The 16,377-nt window shown below is 36.4% G+C and overlaps 1 protein-coding gene across 1 annotated transcript in view; it reads right to left on the minus strand.

The window, feature by feature from the left end:
• The window catches only part of LOC150088362 (ribosome biogenesis protein NOP53-like), a 173,618-nt gene that overhangs the window by 135,458 nt on the left and 21,783 nt on the right, over positions 1-16,377 (minus strand). Inside the window, exon 4 of the mRNA XM_090370742.1 lies at positions 1,109-1,224. Within this exon, the coding sequence (XP_090226868.1) occupies positions 1,109-1,224 (116 nt within the window). The remainder of the gene's footprint in view (positions 1-1,108; positions 1,225-16,377) is intronic.

Raw genomic sequence — 16,377 nt, forward strand, 5'->3', positions numbered from 1 at the left:
CAACATTTCATGTGACAAATCAAGCATTTTGCAAAAAAGAGAAATTCCTGAAAAACTGAAAGACTAAATACTTAACAGAATACAAGTTTAATAAAGATTATAAAATGACTGACACACACACACGGAGAAAGCATAAATCCAAGTCTTATTTTAAGAAAATAAAAAAAAGTGATAATACTGTAAGCTGGTGAATGAGATATATAAGAAGTATTCATGAATACAGAGGAAGTGAGTAGCCAATTGTTTATAGATGAAACTTGGCTTAATAGCTCTCACACAAGTTGAAAAAAAACCAAGAATGTTAGTTCATCAGTTGACACTAAGCCACTGCTAATTAAAGGTGCTCTCTTTATGATATTTCATGTAGGAGGAAGGATGGGATTTGTTGAAAAGAGCTCATAATACATAAAACATATTTTATATATTAGAAAACAAGAGATTATCAAGATCACCCACCAGACAACGGGAGATTATCACAAAGAAATGAACTGGACTAACATTGAGATATATATGTAAGAAATTGTTTAATATTAAGTATGCCATTTAACAGTGTTAGTGATTGACAGTGTTTCGCATCATAATATTTTAATGTTTTTTTTTATTTTTTTATTTTAGCCAGTGCAGCAAAAGCTTATGGCTTCCTTGCACTTTATTGGCGAATACTATTACTATTAATTATGCTGGTACTGTAAGACTCATAAAAACTGTAAAATCTGTGTTATTTACGATCAAAGTTGATGCTTTCCCCCCCCCTTGTTTTTCTTTTTATTTTCACCATCGCATATGACCACTCAACTGTGATGGCTGTAAGATCACATAGTTAAGCTGTTTATTTCCTATTTAGCCTTAAAATTAACTATACTGTAAACAACTCATTTAAGAGTGAGATCATTATAATATAATATCTAACAAGTTAGATATTTCATTAAAATGTGCTCAAACATCCTTCCTGCATCTTGGAACTTTCTCCTTGTGATTTCCATATTTTTGGTTGATTGAAAAAAATCCCTGAGAGTTAGGCATTTTTGCATGGTTGAATATAAGGTAATTGTAGTGAGATATATTCATTTTCTATGTTTCATGAAATAATCCATATAAAAGTACATACCTTCAATCCATACATCAAAGAACTTTCCATGTTTAATTTTCTCCTGCTTTACTTTTTTTAAGTAGCCTTTCCAAATCTTTCTAACTTTATTCTTTTCTGAGACTGCAATGTGATTTCTAAGTAAAAAAATAACAATTACAAACTGTGCAGATGGGGCAAAATAACTGAAACAGATTAAGTCATTTCCACTTTCAAATATTTTCATTATACTATCACAGACAACACAGACTAAGCAAAAATCTTGAATATATAAGTTACTGAAGAAAGTAAAATATATAAATAGTGTTTTATAATTAATAGCTTCCTGCATCATTTTCCTTTTTGTATGTATATATATATAAAGGGTGGCCAAAAATTAACTTTACAACTTTCATTTCAAATAATTCCTATAATAAAGACAAAACAATAAATATTTTAACATAAATGCTTTATTTAGACCTTGCAATTATTTGTGGAATATAATGTCAGCCAAATGGCCGCCTCTTGCTGCAAATTCTTTCAAGAGCATTTCTCATAACATTTACACAAATTTCAGGTGATATTTCAACTACTGCTGCTCGAATATTGTTCTTTAGTCGTTCAATCAACGTTGGCTTGTTGGCATAGACACATCCTTTAAGATAACCCCACAGAAAAAAGTCTGCAGCAGTTAAATCTGGCGATCTTGACGGCCAGTCCATGTCATTGCTTTTGGAGATTAATCGGTGTAGAAACATTGTCTTCAAATTTTTGATTGTGGCTCATGTTGTGTGACATGTAGCCCCATCTTGCTGAAACCACATTTTCCAAACTCAGTTCATCCGATTGCTGTTACAGAAAGTTCTTGATTGTGGCACAGTAATGGTCGTCGTTCACAGTTACAGTGTTACCCGCAGCATCTTTGAAGAAATAAGGTCCAATAACACCTCCTGACCAAATTCCACACCACACCACACTGTCACTCAGCGAGGATGTAATGGTCGCTGATGAATCACTTGTGGATTTTCAGTGTCCCAATAGCGGCTATTGTGTTTGTTAACATAACCGCTGAGGTTGAAATGGGCTCCATCACTTATTATGACTTTCTCATAAAAATTCGGGTCTTCATTGGAGAAGAGTAAGATTGAATTAATGTAGTTGCGACGGCGTTCAATGTCTCGAGGCTGAAGTTCTTGATTCAACTGTATCTTATATGGATACATATGCAAATCTTTTTTGAGAATATTCTGCAGAGACGACTGTGAAATTCCAATTTGTTGGGAACATCGCCGTGAGGACGTTGTCGGTTCTTCTACACTTTCATGTGCAATTTCAATATTCTCCACTGAGCGTGCACTTCTAACGTGACCTGACCTTGGTCTATCTGCAACAGCACCACTTTCCTCAAAATTAGCCACTAAACGAATAATTGTGGGTCTGGAAGGCATATTGTTTCTGCCAAGAATTGAATGCAATTTTCTGAGGGTCACCGTTATTGATGACTGATTTTCGTAGTACGTTTTAATAATACGAACGCGTTGTTGAATCTTTAAGCGCTCCATAACAAATTTGCCGTGTCTACACTGCTTGATGATCAAATATGCACTGTCACGTTCGAATCAAACCAAAATGGCAACCGTTATAAGTTGTAAAGTTAATTTTTTGGCCACCCTGTACACACACACACACGAAAACGATGCAGGAAGCTAAGATATACAGGCATCTGTCCTTAAATTATCATAAACCTCTCGAGTTTATTTAATTTCATTAAGTTCATTTAATTTGCTCAAGCCCCCTTCAGAGCCTTGTCTCTCTCTAAGAATACTTCTTTATATCAATATCAGTAATCATACCTTAAATGGGGGGGGGCAAACTTGTACAGCAATGATCACTAACTAGCAGGCCATGGTTAACATCTGGAACAACAATTTTTCATGGATCACAAGTGATCATAGTAATTTGCATGTAAAGTATTTATTTCAGTTTCACATTTTGGTAAGGTCATCTAATTTGACATGCAATATTCAAAAAATTTTAATATATGTTATGCATAGGAAACATGCTTTGAAATAATTTGTAAACATTAGATATAGTCAGATTTACATAAAACCAGGTGATAGATCAGAAGAATAATAACTTGTTCACAATGAGTATGCTGCGTATGGATGAGTAACGGCAATGGGAACTACCCTCGTCTATGTAGGCGAGGGTAGCTCACAGCATGGAATCATTGAGAACTGAAGTAGTGGTGCAGGCATCAAGTTTTACGCAACTTCATTTATTTATAAATTTGTTTTATATTTGAAAACTAAATTTAAAATTGGCTGATATTTTGCCATGGGCTGCATGCAGCTCATGGTTTGGACATTTCTGGCATACTGGAGGTAGAATTTGACAAAAACTATCATTTATATATTTATCAAGTTTTCCTTCTATCATCATGAAAGACCACAATGGCCAAAAGAACTGTACCTCCCATCTCTTCCTGTTCCTACCCGTGTGTGTGTGTGTGTGTGTGCGAGAGAGAGAGAGAGAGAGAGAGAGAGAGAGAGAGAGAGAGACAACAATAAAGTGAGAGAATGGGCTATCAGTGACTTTAGACGTAGTATAACAGTCAGCACCAGCTGTGTCAGACACGCATCATGGACACTGTCCCTACCTATTGTTGATGTGAGAGGCAAACAGAAAATGCAACGAACTGTGTAGTCTAAAAGGCAGGCAACAAACCTCACTGGATACCATTCTTCAGCTAAAAATAAGCAGCTATGGCATGGTGGACATAGGAACACCAACAATTTCTGGTCTCAAAAATCCTAGTTCCAGTTGTTTCATACCAATGGCACAACCAGGGTATGTCAATATAGAGTGGTGAGGAAGTGTGACAGTGTGGGGAGAATGTTTTCATGGAACACATTACATCCACTGATACTGGATGATCACCATCTGAATACTATAGCCTACTTTAACAATGTTGCCAACCATGTGCATCCCATCGTACTCACAGTTTACTCATCATAATGGCTACTCCCAGAAACAAAGTAGGCCATTCCACAAGGCAAGGCATTTCAAGGAGCATGAGGGGTCACTTTATGGCGTTTTATTGGAAAATAATGATGAAAATGAAAACAGTCACTGGAAAGCTAGCAGTCCAGATGGATTGATTTCTACTTTCATCGTGACTGGCACACCCAGTTGGAAGTACTATAATAAAAGATTTGGATTATGATGAAAATTATTAAATGATGATTGTGATTAGTTCTTGCCTTTACAGACAAAAGAATTTAATCAGGATATATTAAGAAAACAATATATATACTTTAAACCTTAGAGCCATTCACAAATCATGTAATGCAATGTGGGAGTAAGTTAGATAAAGCATTCTGGTGTGCTTTATGGAGGTCGGGACCACATAAATCATGTAATAGATCTGTACTGAAATCCCCAATTCTCTGAATCAAATTTCAAAACTGAAATCAAGGTTTCTTTTCATATGACTGAAGTGTATTAAAGCTCTTTAAGAAATACTTTGGTAGGCTGGCAAAGGCAGATTATGAGAAATCGCTGGCAAAGAGAGCTAAGAGGGGGGGATAAGGAATTCTTCACATATATAAATGCAAAGAAGAGAAGGGCAAACCACATCGGACACTTATGTAATGGATCTGGGATAGTATTAGATACCCCAGCTGATGTTACAGATGAATTCAACAGTTACTTTGCATCAATATTTACAGAAGAAAAACTCTATGTCAATGAGAAATTATGGAAGCGAAGTTGAAAAATATGTAATTAGTGATATTGAAATTTCACATGATTATGTAATGAAAAATTTTTGTGCCTACAGGCAAGGCCCCGGGGTTAGCATTAGCATTAGTTGAGGCATGTGATGCAAGCTTATGGAGCATCAGCCAAAAAATAAAAATAAAATAAATAAATAAAATCTTCCCATTTCACCCCTCCAGTCACTACAAACGTTTGTCTAGTTCAGCCTTAAATTTGGGTTGACAGCATGTACCCTATAATTTTAAGGGAGGTGGCAGGTGAGTGCATTGAACCATTTAGGGTAATTATGATAGCATCACTGGACTCGGGAGAGATTCTTTGGAAATTATCGACCGGTCAGTCTAACTTCAGTAGTAGGGAAAATAGATCAAGGGTGGAATTCAGGATCATTTAGATAGAAATGAAATTCTGAAGGATACACAGCATTTTGTAAAGGGGAAATCATGATTAACAAATTTGGTAAGCTATTTTAACAGGGCCACTCATAAGCTGGGTTTAGGGAATAATTTCGACATTGTTTAGTTAGATTTCAGCAAAGCATCTGACTCCATCCCATACAAGCAGTTATTTTATAAGCTGGAACAGGTTGGAATCACAGAGAAATCCTTAGACAGATAGCAAGATGGCTTCAGGGCAGGAGGCAGAGAGTTGTGATAAATGGTTATTCTTCATATTGGGTTAATTTAAGAAGTGGGGTTCCCAAAGGATCAGTATTGGAATCACCATTGTTTTTGATTTTCTTAAATGACATAAACAAAGGGATAGAGGGCATGATGTCTAAATTTGCAGATGATGTAAAGATTGGTAGAGTAGTTAATGATCACTGCCAAGCAGAACTTCTTCAGAGTGACCTAGATAGATTTCAGGGATAGTCAGAAAAGTGGCAGCTATGGTTCAATTCAGCAAAATGCAAGGTCTTTCACCTGGGGAACGGCAACCCCAAAATAACTTATACACTTGGTGGAGTTGAATTAAAGTGAGCAGAGGAAGAAAAGGACTTGAGAGTTACGATACAGTCCAACATGAAGTGAGGACTGTATTGTAGACAGGTGGGAAGGCCATGGTGTCCTATCAATGATTTATTGAACAATTGATAGCAGAGATAAGGATGTCATAATCCCAACATAAGGCTGTTGTTAGACCACACTTAGAACACTGTGTTCAAGTATGGAGACTTGCACATAAAGAAAGACATTGTGCTTCTTGAAAGGGTCTGAAGACAGGCAGCTCGCCTGGTGAGATCGGCAAAAGGGCATCAATATGAGGAAAGACTGAATATGTGGGTTGCAGAGCTTGGAAACTACGCATCTTAGAGGAGACTTCTGAAAGGCAAAAGTAAAATGAACGAGGAAGAAATTTTCACAGTTATAAATGATTCCAGTACTATGGGCCATAAATTGAAGTTACCAGGGGGGCAGATGTTTAGACTGGATTGCAGGAAGTTTTATTTTAACTAGTGAGTTATAAATTACTGGAATAAGTTATTTAAATGGGTAGATGAGGCTGACACTTTGGGGAAATTCAAAGGTCGGCTGGATAGTTACTTATGGGAGGAGGGAAATGCATAGGTTGTCTATTTCCTTTTCTTTTATTATTTATTCATTTTATTTCTATTATTATTTTACTCTTTTTTTTTGTTACTTTTTTTTTTCAGCTGGTGCAGCATAAGCCTTAGGCTTCCTTGCATTACTAATAATCACAATGAATTATTGCAGTGGGGAAAATGTTAGGGAATATGGTGTGTGAAGTTGTAAAATTTTATATCTACTGCCTTCCAAGCATCCTGGCACACGACGTCCTTTTTCTACACTGTCATCTCCTCTTTCACCAGCTTGTTCTATCTATGTTTGCATTTGGGAAACTCTCCGCATTTAGTTAAAAGCAATCCACTAATTTCAATGTTCACAAAATCATCAAATGGAAATAATTTGCAGTTACATAAAAAAAAAAAAAAAAAACCTTTTTGTTATCCATTACAGGTGACCCCTGCTTAACGCTGATAATTCGTTCCGGAAAAACAGAGCGCTAAGTGAATCCGCGCTAAGCGAGCTCCGCATTCCCATAAGGTAACATATGTATTTGTAAGTTGCAGTCGATGCCATAGGATATTTCCTAATCAATAATAAACGGTAGTGAAAAGATGAACAAATGTCGGTCAAAATATTTAATATTCAAATATTTGTACATATAAAATATTCTGCATTACATACGTATATAAATATGTGGTAACTACTTATGTATCAAAATTAAACTTAAAATTCTGATTAAAATCATGAATTTAATTGATGAATTTAATCATGAAAAATGTGTTGATTTTGGGTTTAACTTTGGCCCTCTTCTAAATAAACTAAAAGGGGTATTAATTTTAAATCCCCCGCAGTGGGATTTTAAATACCACCCAACAATAAAGGCACCCGATCCTTCGCTGCTTTGAAACCTGGCATGTTTTTTCTTCTTTCAATATGAAATTTCTTTTAGGCATTCATTTCCACAAAAGTAATGCTTCATCTATGTTATAAACTTGTTGAGAGGTATAACACATAATACCCCTCTTCAATAATTTTAAGTTCTTTTTTGAAAGTTTCCGCTCCTTGATCTGCACTTGCGGCTTCTCCCTAGATTTTAAATCTATTCAACCAGCCCTTACCAGTTTTAAATGGTTCCACATTTTTTTTTTTTTTTTTTTTGGGCGAGTTTTCTTCAGATCATCATATTGGCTAATCTCTCTCTCTCTCTCTCTCTCTTTTTTTTTAAAATATTTAACTTAATGAATTCTGCATTGGATATTATCTTCAATAAAATTAGTTAACGTCTTTCCATTTCAATCCTAATAGCCGGGCCTAGCCCTAGTTGCTTGAAGTGGAACAGCTATCTTTCCCACTGCTAAAATTAATTCTTCATTTTTTTATAATTGTTCTTACAGTTAAACTTGCAGGTCCTAAATTATGACACACATCTGCTTGTCATTGACAGGAATCGATTCGCTTCAAAACGTCTAATTTAATTTTCAAATTCAGTCTTTTTCTTACATTTATAGTCTTCGTACTGCACCCAGACATTGTTGCTTTTTCATTCTTATCGGCCATTATTAATTCTTCGAAAATGGAAATGCGTTGGTTGCATTAATTACGATACAATGTTCAAGTAAACTGTCCGTTACGCACGATGTCTAATACTGTACAGAGTGATGACTAGACTTTGGATAACGTAAATATTACAAGCAATATACTTGATCATTTTTTAAAATGTTGATCTCAGAATATGTAACAAGTGACTGTACTGCAATTAAATTAGCATATGAGAAAATTTCACCGAGCATGGGAAAATTTCTCAAGTCGGCGTGGGAAACGTTTTAATGCTGTTTTGCTATTCATTTTCAAGCTATCGACTCCATCAAATGAAACGATTTCGTTAAATATGCCAAAAATGCAATCTGTAAAAGAGCGTTATAGTCAGATACGGGTTATAATATAAGAACAGCGTTATAGCGAATCAGTGTAAAGCGAACCGCGTTATAACGGGGGCCTGCTGTATTTGAATGACTAGTAAATTTATCTTTAAACCTTTCATAGTTAAGGTCTCTAATATTAATATTACCCATATAGTGTCATCATTTATATTTTTTTGGCCGGTGCAGCAAAGTTCTGTGGCTTCCTCACACAGGATTTTGTTGCACCAGCCAGAAAAAAAAAAAATAAATGAATAAAAATAAATAATAACCAACACTAATTACAAAAGAATGAAATAATAATAATCAACATTAATTCCAAAACAATAAAATAACAATAAATAAAAAATAATCAAAATACAAAAGCAGATATAAAAAAAACAATAATAATAAAATAAGATACATAAAAAACTGTTAAGAAAATAGACTAACTATGTACTTCTTTCCTTGCATCCAGTTTACCTTTCAATTTCTTCAACCTATCGTGTTTGGCATAAAGGTCTTCTAAACAGGCTTCCATCTTATGGTTTGCCAACTGGTTTTTGTAATTGGTTATTCAGTTCTCTCTGATCGCTCACCGAGGGTGATGGTAGATGGCTCTCTGTCTTCTAACTTCTCCACTAATGCTGGTGACCCCCAAGGTTCAGTTCTTTCCTCCACTCTTTTCCTCTTGTATATTAATGACCTTCTTCCATTGACTGGAAATCCTATTCATAGTTTTGCTGATGATAGCACATTGCATTCCACTTTCCATTTTGAAAAACAATGCCCTGCTCAATCAGCCTCAACTTCTCGAATATCTGCTCTGCTACCAATTCCTTAAATGCCGATCTCCAGGTAATTCTCCAGTGGGGCAAAGACAACTTAGTTGATTTCAATCCTTCTAAAGCTCAGTCTTGTCTTAAATATCGTGCAAAAAGGATTCTTCTGCTCCTATGCTTATCTTTGGTGACACTCCGAGTTCTAGGCAAAATGATATATCTCTTTTGGGGATTACCCTGAATTCTAATCTCTCCTGGCACAAGCACATTACAAATACTGCTTCCTCTACATCTAAAAAACTTGGTTTTCTTTTTCGCTCTCGGCTTAACTTTTCTTCAAAACAGCTGTTCACTTTGTACAAATTGCGAATACACCCTACAATGGAATATTGTTCCCACATCTGGGGCGGTGCCCCCAAAACCTCTCTCAGGCTTCTAGATTCCATTCAGAAGAGGGCAGTTAGGTTAATTAATGACTCCTCTCTAACAGAGTCTCTCCACTCTCTGTCTCATAGACATACTGTCTCTGCTGAATGCCTTTTCTACAGATACTTCCATGGGCACTGTTCTTCTGAATTGGCTTCTATAATTCCCGCTCTCTCTTTCAAAACAGTCCGAACACATGCCGCCACCAGCCAACATCCATTTACTGTCCAACTTCAAACTCACAGAACTAACTTTTCATCTTCCTCGTTTATTCATTCAACTGCGTTTTCTGGAACAACCTTCCTTCATACGTATTTCCTGAAAATTACAGTCTACAGAAGTTCAAGTCTAATGTCAACAAATACCTTCTTTCATCTTCTCAACCTCCAGCCCAAGTACAGTGCTAAGTACTATAGGTTCTAATACCTCTCGTGTTTGGGATTTTCATAAAAAAAAAAACCTGTCAGCCTCAACTGCCTGTGGAGTTAGTTGAGCCTGACAGTTTGAAGTTTTTGTTCCAGTAATCAACAACTCACTGGCTGCAAGAAAACTTGCTACAATCCAATCTAAACTTCTTTCTGCATAATTTGAATTTATGGTCCCCTAGGTCTGGTAGCCTTTATAACAGTAAAAATTTTGCCTTCATTGATTTTACTATTCCCTCTCAGAGCCTTATAGTCCTCAACAGGTCTTGTCTATAAGGTAAATGGCACTACTAGTACTGCTCTGCCATAATGTATATAAGTATTCAAAAAGCACCCAAGTGCTGTGCTGTAATTGTATATTGGTCAACATTAAGTGGATAGTTTCAGTAGCGCTGAACCCTACATGCCACCAGTAAGTGAAATAAAATTTTAACAAACGATAACCAATCAAAAAGCAATGTCAAAAAATTTTTGTCAACTCCTGCTGCCACCTACCTCACCTATCCACTTGCGGCGGCCCTTGTTAGTATATGAGTGGTGTAAAAGTAAGGCACATGAAATTAACTGCTCAATTCTGTCAGCACATTGACTGAACTCTGGACTATTGGCATAAAGATATTATATTATATATCAATGTTTTGTTTTTGTTTAAAGCTTAGTACACGTTTTTATTTGATTTTTGCCTGTGTTGAGGTCAGCTGATGCATATGGAATAAACTTTTGATAAATTTTGAGTTTCGTTCTGATTTACAACAACTCAAAAGTGTTAACTTTTAGCTATGAATTCCGACATACTTTTCAACTATTATTTATGAATTTTCAGAATGTTGAGGATTTTGCAATAATCTGAAAATTAAGGCACACTGAAGCACAGGAGACAGCAAACATGTTAATATGACAAAATTATTAATTCTAGTATTATCTATTATTCTATTACTAATTATTTTATTATTAATAATAAATTAATGAGAATAATATATTAATATCCATTATTAATTATTAATTTTATTAATATAACGGCGCTTCCGTAGCTCCTTTCCAGGTGGAAAGGAGCAGCAGTGTGTAGCACACGCTTCTTGATTAGACCGGGGTTCGAGCCCGTCACCACCAAATACGGAGGATGCCGAAAGGTCAGGGAATGACCACCGCATATCCCGGAGTAATATGGCCTTAGTTGCTAATGCTCCTAAAAAAAACCAAATAACAATATTAATATAACCAAATTTGGCAGCAATTACAGATATTTATTGTTATCATTTTCTATAACCTGAGTGACTAATTTTATCCACAACTGATAGTCTTGAGTTTTGTGTTTAGTGATAGCCAGCACTGAAATTTTCACTAACATTTATATACATGTATTAAAAAAAAAAATCAAAAGACTAAGCAGAAAGCACACTGCTCACTGCACCAATTTACGTGACCTTTACTGTAATTTTAATCTTTGTATAGCAGAAATGCATAGACAGTTCAATCTAAACAAGCACAATTGATGAAGTTGCAATACCATTTAATACAACACAAGTTAACAGAAGTTCACGTGATTTTGATAAAGTGATTTGGCAGAATACTAGCACTGGCATAGTGGGCAGGAAGCATGCCAATGGAATGCTCTGTGCCCACTTCTGTTTGCATTTGGCTGTGCATAAATATTATTTACTTAGTTTCATAGGACCAACTTACAAAAATGTTGAAAACAGCATCCAATGAAGCTTGAATTAAAAAGAATTTTAAAGCATTTAACTAATGCAGATTTTTATGGGAAACTGTCAGAATTCAAAACAGATTGTGTTTTGAATTCTGTTTAAAATATTCAATTTTTTTGAATTCTGTGTTTAAAATATAGAATATTGTGTTTAAAGAAGTTCTGCACAGAGATGGAATAGTAGTTACAAAGTAGGGGAAACGTTTTGAGGTGCCTTCAACAGTTTTAGACTACCTATAATGCTTCAGTATTTCTCACTTATCGCAAGGGGTTGATGATCAGAAAGCCCTTATAATCAACAAAACCACAAATGGCAATTACTCAAAAGAAACAAGAAAAAAAAGTAAAAGTTACATTCAAGGCATTCCAGTCACAAGGCTTAACACTCTGGGCAATGATGGGTGATGTAAAAATGAGAGTAGAAGTGCGAGTGACCAACAGACAAGTTCCAGTCGTTGTTGTTATTTGGTTTTTAGGAGCATTAGCAACTAAGGCCATATTGCTCTGGGAATATGCGGTGGTCATTCCCTGACCTTTCTGCATCCTCCGTATTTGGTGGTGACAGGCTCGAACCCCGGTCTAATCAAGAAGCATGTGCTACGCACTGCTGCTCCTTCCCACCTGGCTACGGAGGCGCCCAAGTTCCAGTCAATATCTGGGAAGTTAAAATCACCCATAACACACTCTTAATCTTATTTTTATATCACTCATTGTCCCAGATGGTTTTTAAATTCTATACAGTAGGACAAACTGATGATGTTACCAACAGCAAATTCTAAATGGGAAGCATTCAAGGATCTAATCTTGGAAGCTACAAGGCTTTTCATACCAACTAAGAAATACTGTTCAAAGTTTAGACCTAAATGGATGCCAGATGAACTAATAAGACTCATGGAAGAGAAGAAAAATGCATGGAATGCATAAAAATTATCAGGCGACACAGAAGCCTATGATAGATATAAGCTAGTCTGTAATCAGGTCACATAGGGGGATTAGGCAAGCAGAAGCAGATTATAAGAAATCTTTGGTAAAGGATGCAAAGAAAAACAGCAAAGACTTCTTTACTTCTATAAACTCTAGAAGGACAAGAATGAATCAGGTTGGTCCACTTGATATCAATGGTTCGACTCGGATAGCTGACAAGCTGAACGAGTATTTTTCATCTACATTCACACATGAAGAATTCTGTAGGGAAGTGGAGGGCAGAAGCTCATTAAACTCTAACAGGGAGATTAACGATTTTGTAATAACTGAGAGCAAAGTGGAGGAGAAATTGTTGAAGTTAAATATAAGAAAGGCACCTGGGATGGATGGGATCTATCCAGTTATATAAAAGGAGACAGCAAAGGAAGTAAGCAAAACCCTTAGCCATAATTATGAGGGTATCCTTGGACTCAGGAGGGGTCCCAACAGACTGGAGATGTGCAAATGTATCTCAAATTCACATAGGGGGATCAAAGGGTGACAAATAATTACAGACCTGTTAGTTTAACTTCTGTACAAGGGAAAATAATGGAGTCACTGGTTAAAGAAGCATTACAGGATAACCTAGACAAGACTGCAGTAATAATTTAGACACAGCATGGGTTTGTTAAGGGGAAGTCTTGTCTGATCAATTTGATTGGATACTATGATGTGGTTATAAGGAAACTGGATGTAAAAAATAATTTTGATACCGTATACTTGGATTTCAGGAGAGCTTTTGATACTCTTACACATGGAAGACTACTGTACAAATTGTAGCAGTATGGCATTAAGGCTAAGTTGCTACAATGGATAAAAGGGTGGTTGAGTGGGGGAAGACAGTGGTAATCAATGGACACTGCTCTTCGTAGACTAATGTTATTAGTGGTCCACAAGGGTTCGGTGTTGGGCCTATTGTTGTTTTCTATATTTATCAATGATATTGATGAAGGTATATGTCTAAGTTATGAAGGTTGGCAGGGTTGTTACAGTATGCTACTGCAACATGATCTAGAAAAGTTGGGCTGAGAAATGGCAACTGAAGTTTTAACATTGACACAGTACTGCATATGGGTAGAAGTAACTCCAGAGAAACGTACCAACTGTGTGGTATTACACACAGGGTGGTTGGTTAGTTAGTTTTTAGGAGCATTAGCAACTAAGGCCATATTGCTCCGGGATATGCAGTGGTCATTCCCTGACCTTTCAGCATCATCCGTATTTGGTGGTGATGGGCTCAAACCCCGGTCTAATCAAGAAGCATGTGCTACGCACTGCTGCTCCTTCCCACCTGGCTACGGAGGCGCCATGCAGGGTGGTAGAGAATGAAAAAGACCTGGGGTAATTGTGCAATCAGATATGAAGTTTTCTGAGCAGTGGAGACATGGCTGCAAGAGCATGGGGTCTTGTCAACAATATACAGGAATTTTGTAGTAGGGAGGAGGAGGTGATTATTCCTTTGTATAAGGCAATGTTCAGGCAATGGCTTGAATACTGCGTACAAGTCTGAAGGCCTCATTTTAGGAAGGATGTAGAGTTGCTAGAACGATTACAGAGAAGGGCAATAAGATTGGTGAGTGGAATGAAGGGGTGCTCTTAACAAGAAAGGCATAATTCTGCAAATTGCAGCATCTGGAGCCTAGGCACCTGTGAGGTGATTTGATTGAGGTGTATAAGGCCTTGAATGGATTGAGCAGCCTGAATGCTGATGGGATTCTTCCTCTTGCTCACATTAAGAACTTGAGGGGGCATAAATTCAAACTGAGGAAGGACAGTTATAGAATAGATGTTTGGGAATTTGCCTTTAGCCAGCAGGTGGTTGATTGCTAAGTTAACCACATTGTTGTTGTGGAAGTTGATAGGTTAAATAAATTCAAGGAAGAACTGAACAAACATTTAGAGTGAATGGTCATTTTGAAATAGTATCTTTTTTTTTTTTTTTTTTTTTGGCTGATGCTCTACAAGCTTGCTTTCCTGCATCACACGCCTCTATTAATGGAAGAGCTCTATGCAGAGAAGGTAAATGATAAACAAGTAAATCAGTTTGCAAACATATGCTTGCTCAAACATAACACACAAAAAAATCACATGAAATAGTATTATGGCCAAATCAGTTGGATTTGGTTATTTTTTACACTTTATCTTTACACTTTATCACATACCAATTAACAAAATTAAATGATACGTGAAAATCAGAAGAATATTTTCCGCAGATTAGCAAAATAAAAATAAATTTAAGCTTATGTAGATAGCTTATAATTAATACAGTAATATATACATACTAACTAATTGATATTTCTGTTCACTGACTTTTTTTTTTTTTTTTTTGGGTTGTAAAATTTAAAACAGTAAAAAAGATTAGCAATCAGTAACAAAGAACATGGCACGCTCAAGTTTACTATCCATTTATAATAGATTGCACTAACAAATAGCCCAATATACTGAAACTGCAAATTGTTTTTATTGTTTCATGGTAGGGAACTCCAGAAACATGCTTTAGAAAAATATCACAAAAGTGTTTAACATTGATTCTTATACCTGAACATAAGATAACGATGAAAGTGTAGTGCAAATTTGATTCTATAAAGTGGCTGATTCTACTAACCAGAGATCATGTTAACTGTCGCCTACTTATTTCACTTTACGATGGGCTTACGATCATCTCCGACCGTACCACGTAGTCCTTCCTCTCAGTCAGTAGCAGCATTTGTAAATGTTTGGGCCACATGTTTTGTTTTTGCATCCTTTAGTTGAAAAGATGTTTGATTGACAATTTGAATTTGACATATTTATATAAAACTAATACAATTTCCATTATAAAAATGACCGGTATGTCTGCCGGGAGCAACTATTGATGATGTCACCAACAGATTGTCAGATTTTAAAGGGGGTAAAGAAAATATTATTATTCATGTGGGGACAAACGATATTAAACGTACACGATCTGACGATTTGTTGGAAAAATACAGGACCATGCTGAGGAAATGTCGCGAGCTAGGCCATAATGTCTATGTGTCTGCAATTCTGCCTAGACACAATAGGAGGGATTATATGTTAAGAGCCTTGTGGATTAACTCAAGACTTGAAGGAATCTGCAAGGCTTTAGGGGGTAAATTTCTGTCAGCATGGCCCACACTTGTAGGTAGAAGGAATTTGTTTTGTAGAGACGGGATACACTTAAACAAAGGTGGTGCAAAAGTTTTTGCCAGTATTATTGAGGATACCTTAAAGGTTCAGGGAAACTGCTAGTTAGGGGGGATGTGGGTAATACTGACACGCGTTTATCTGATAATATTGGTCAATGTAACTCTTGCACATACCTCAAGAGTTCTTATCTGTTACCCCAACTGGACGTATTATCTAGATGTTCTGGGGGCAAAGACATTTCACGTGAGCGGGTAGCTAATATCAGAGAAGAGAGCCTAAAAAACTTCAAGGGTTGTGTTAGGGTTGTTAAATATACAAGAACAGTAAATCTTAATTGTTTATACAGTAACGTTACAAGTGTCGTCAATAAAATGAGCGAATTCGAACTGCTAGTTAAAACAAGTAACGCGGACATAATAGGGCTTACAGAGACGTGGTGCCACCCGGAAACTGGGGATGATAAGTTTCAGTACGGCTTGTATAATGTATTTAGGAAGGATAGAGTAGATAGAAGGGGTGGTGGGGTAATGCTTCTTATTAGAAGCAGCCTGAGTGCGACGATAGCTTTCCCGGATTCAGACATTTCACATGCTAGTATAGAGTCTGTATGGTGTGAGATAGTTGGAAACAAAGGTATAATGCGAGTAGGAGTAATC

Source organism: Mastigoproctus giganteus, chromosome 3, assembly GCF_048544385.1.
Source record: "Mastigoproctus giganteus isolate SK-2022 chromosome 3, ASM4854438v1, whole genome shotgun sequence".
In the NCBI taxonomy this organism is placed as follows: domain Eukaryota; kingdom Metazoa; phylum Arthropoda; class Arachnida; order Uropygi; family Thelyphonidae; genus Mastigoproctus; species Mastigoproctus giganteus.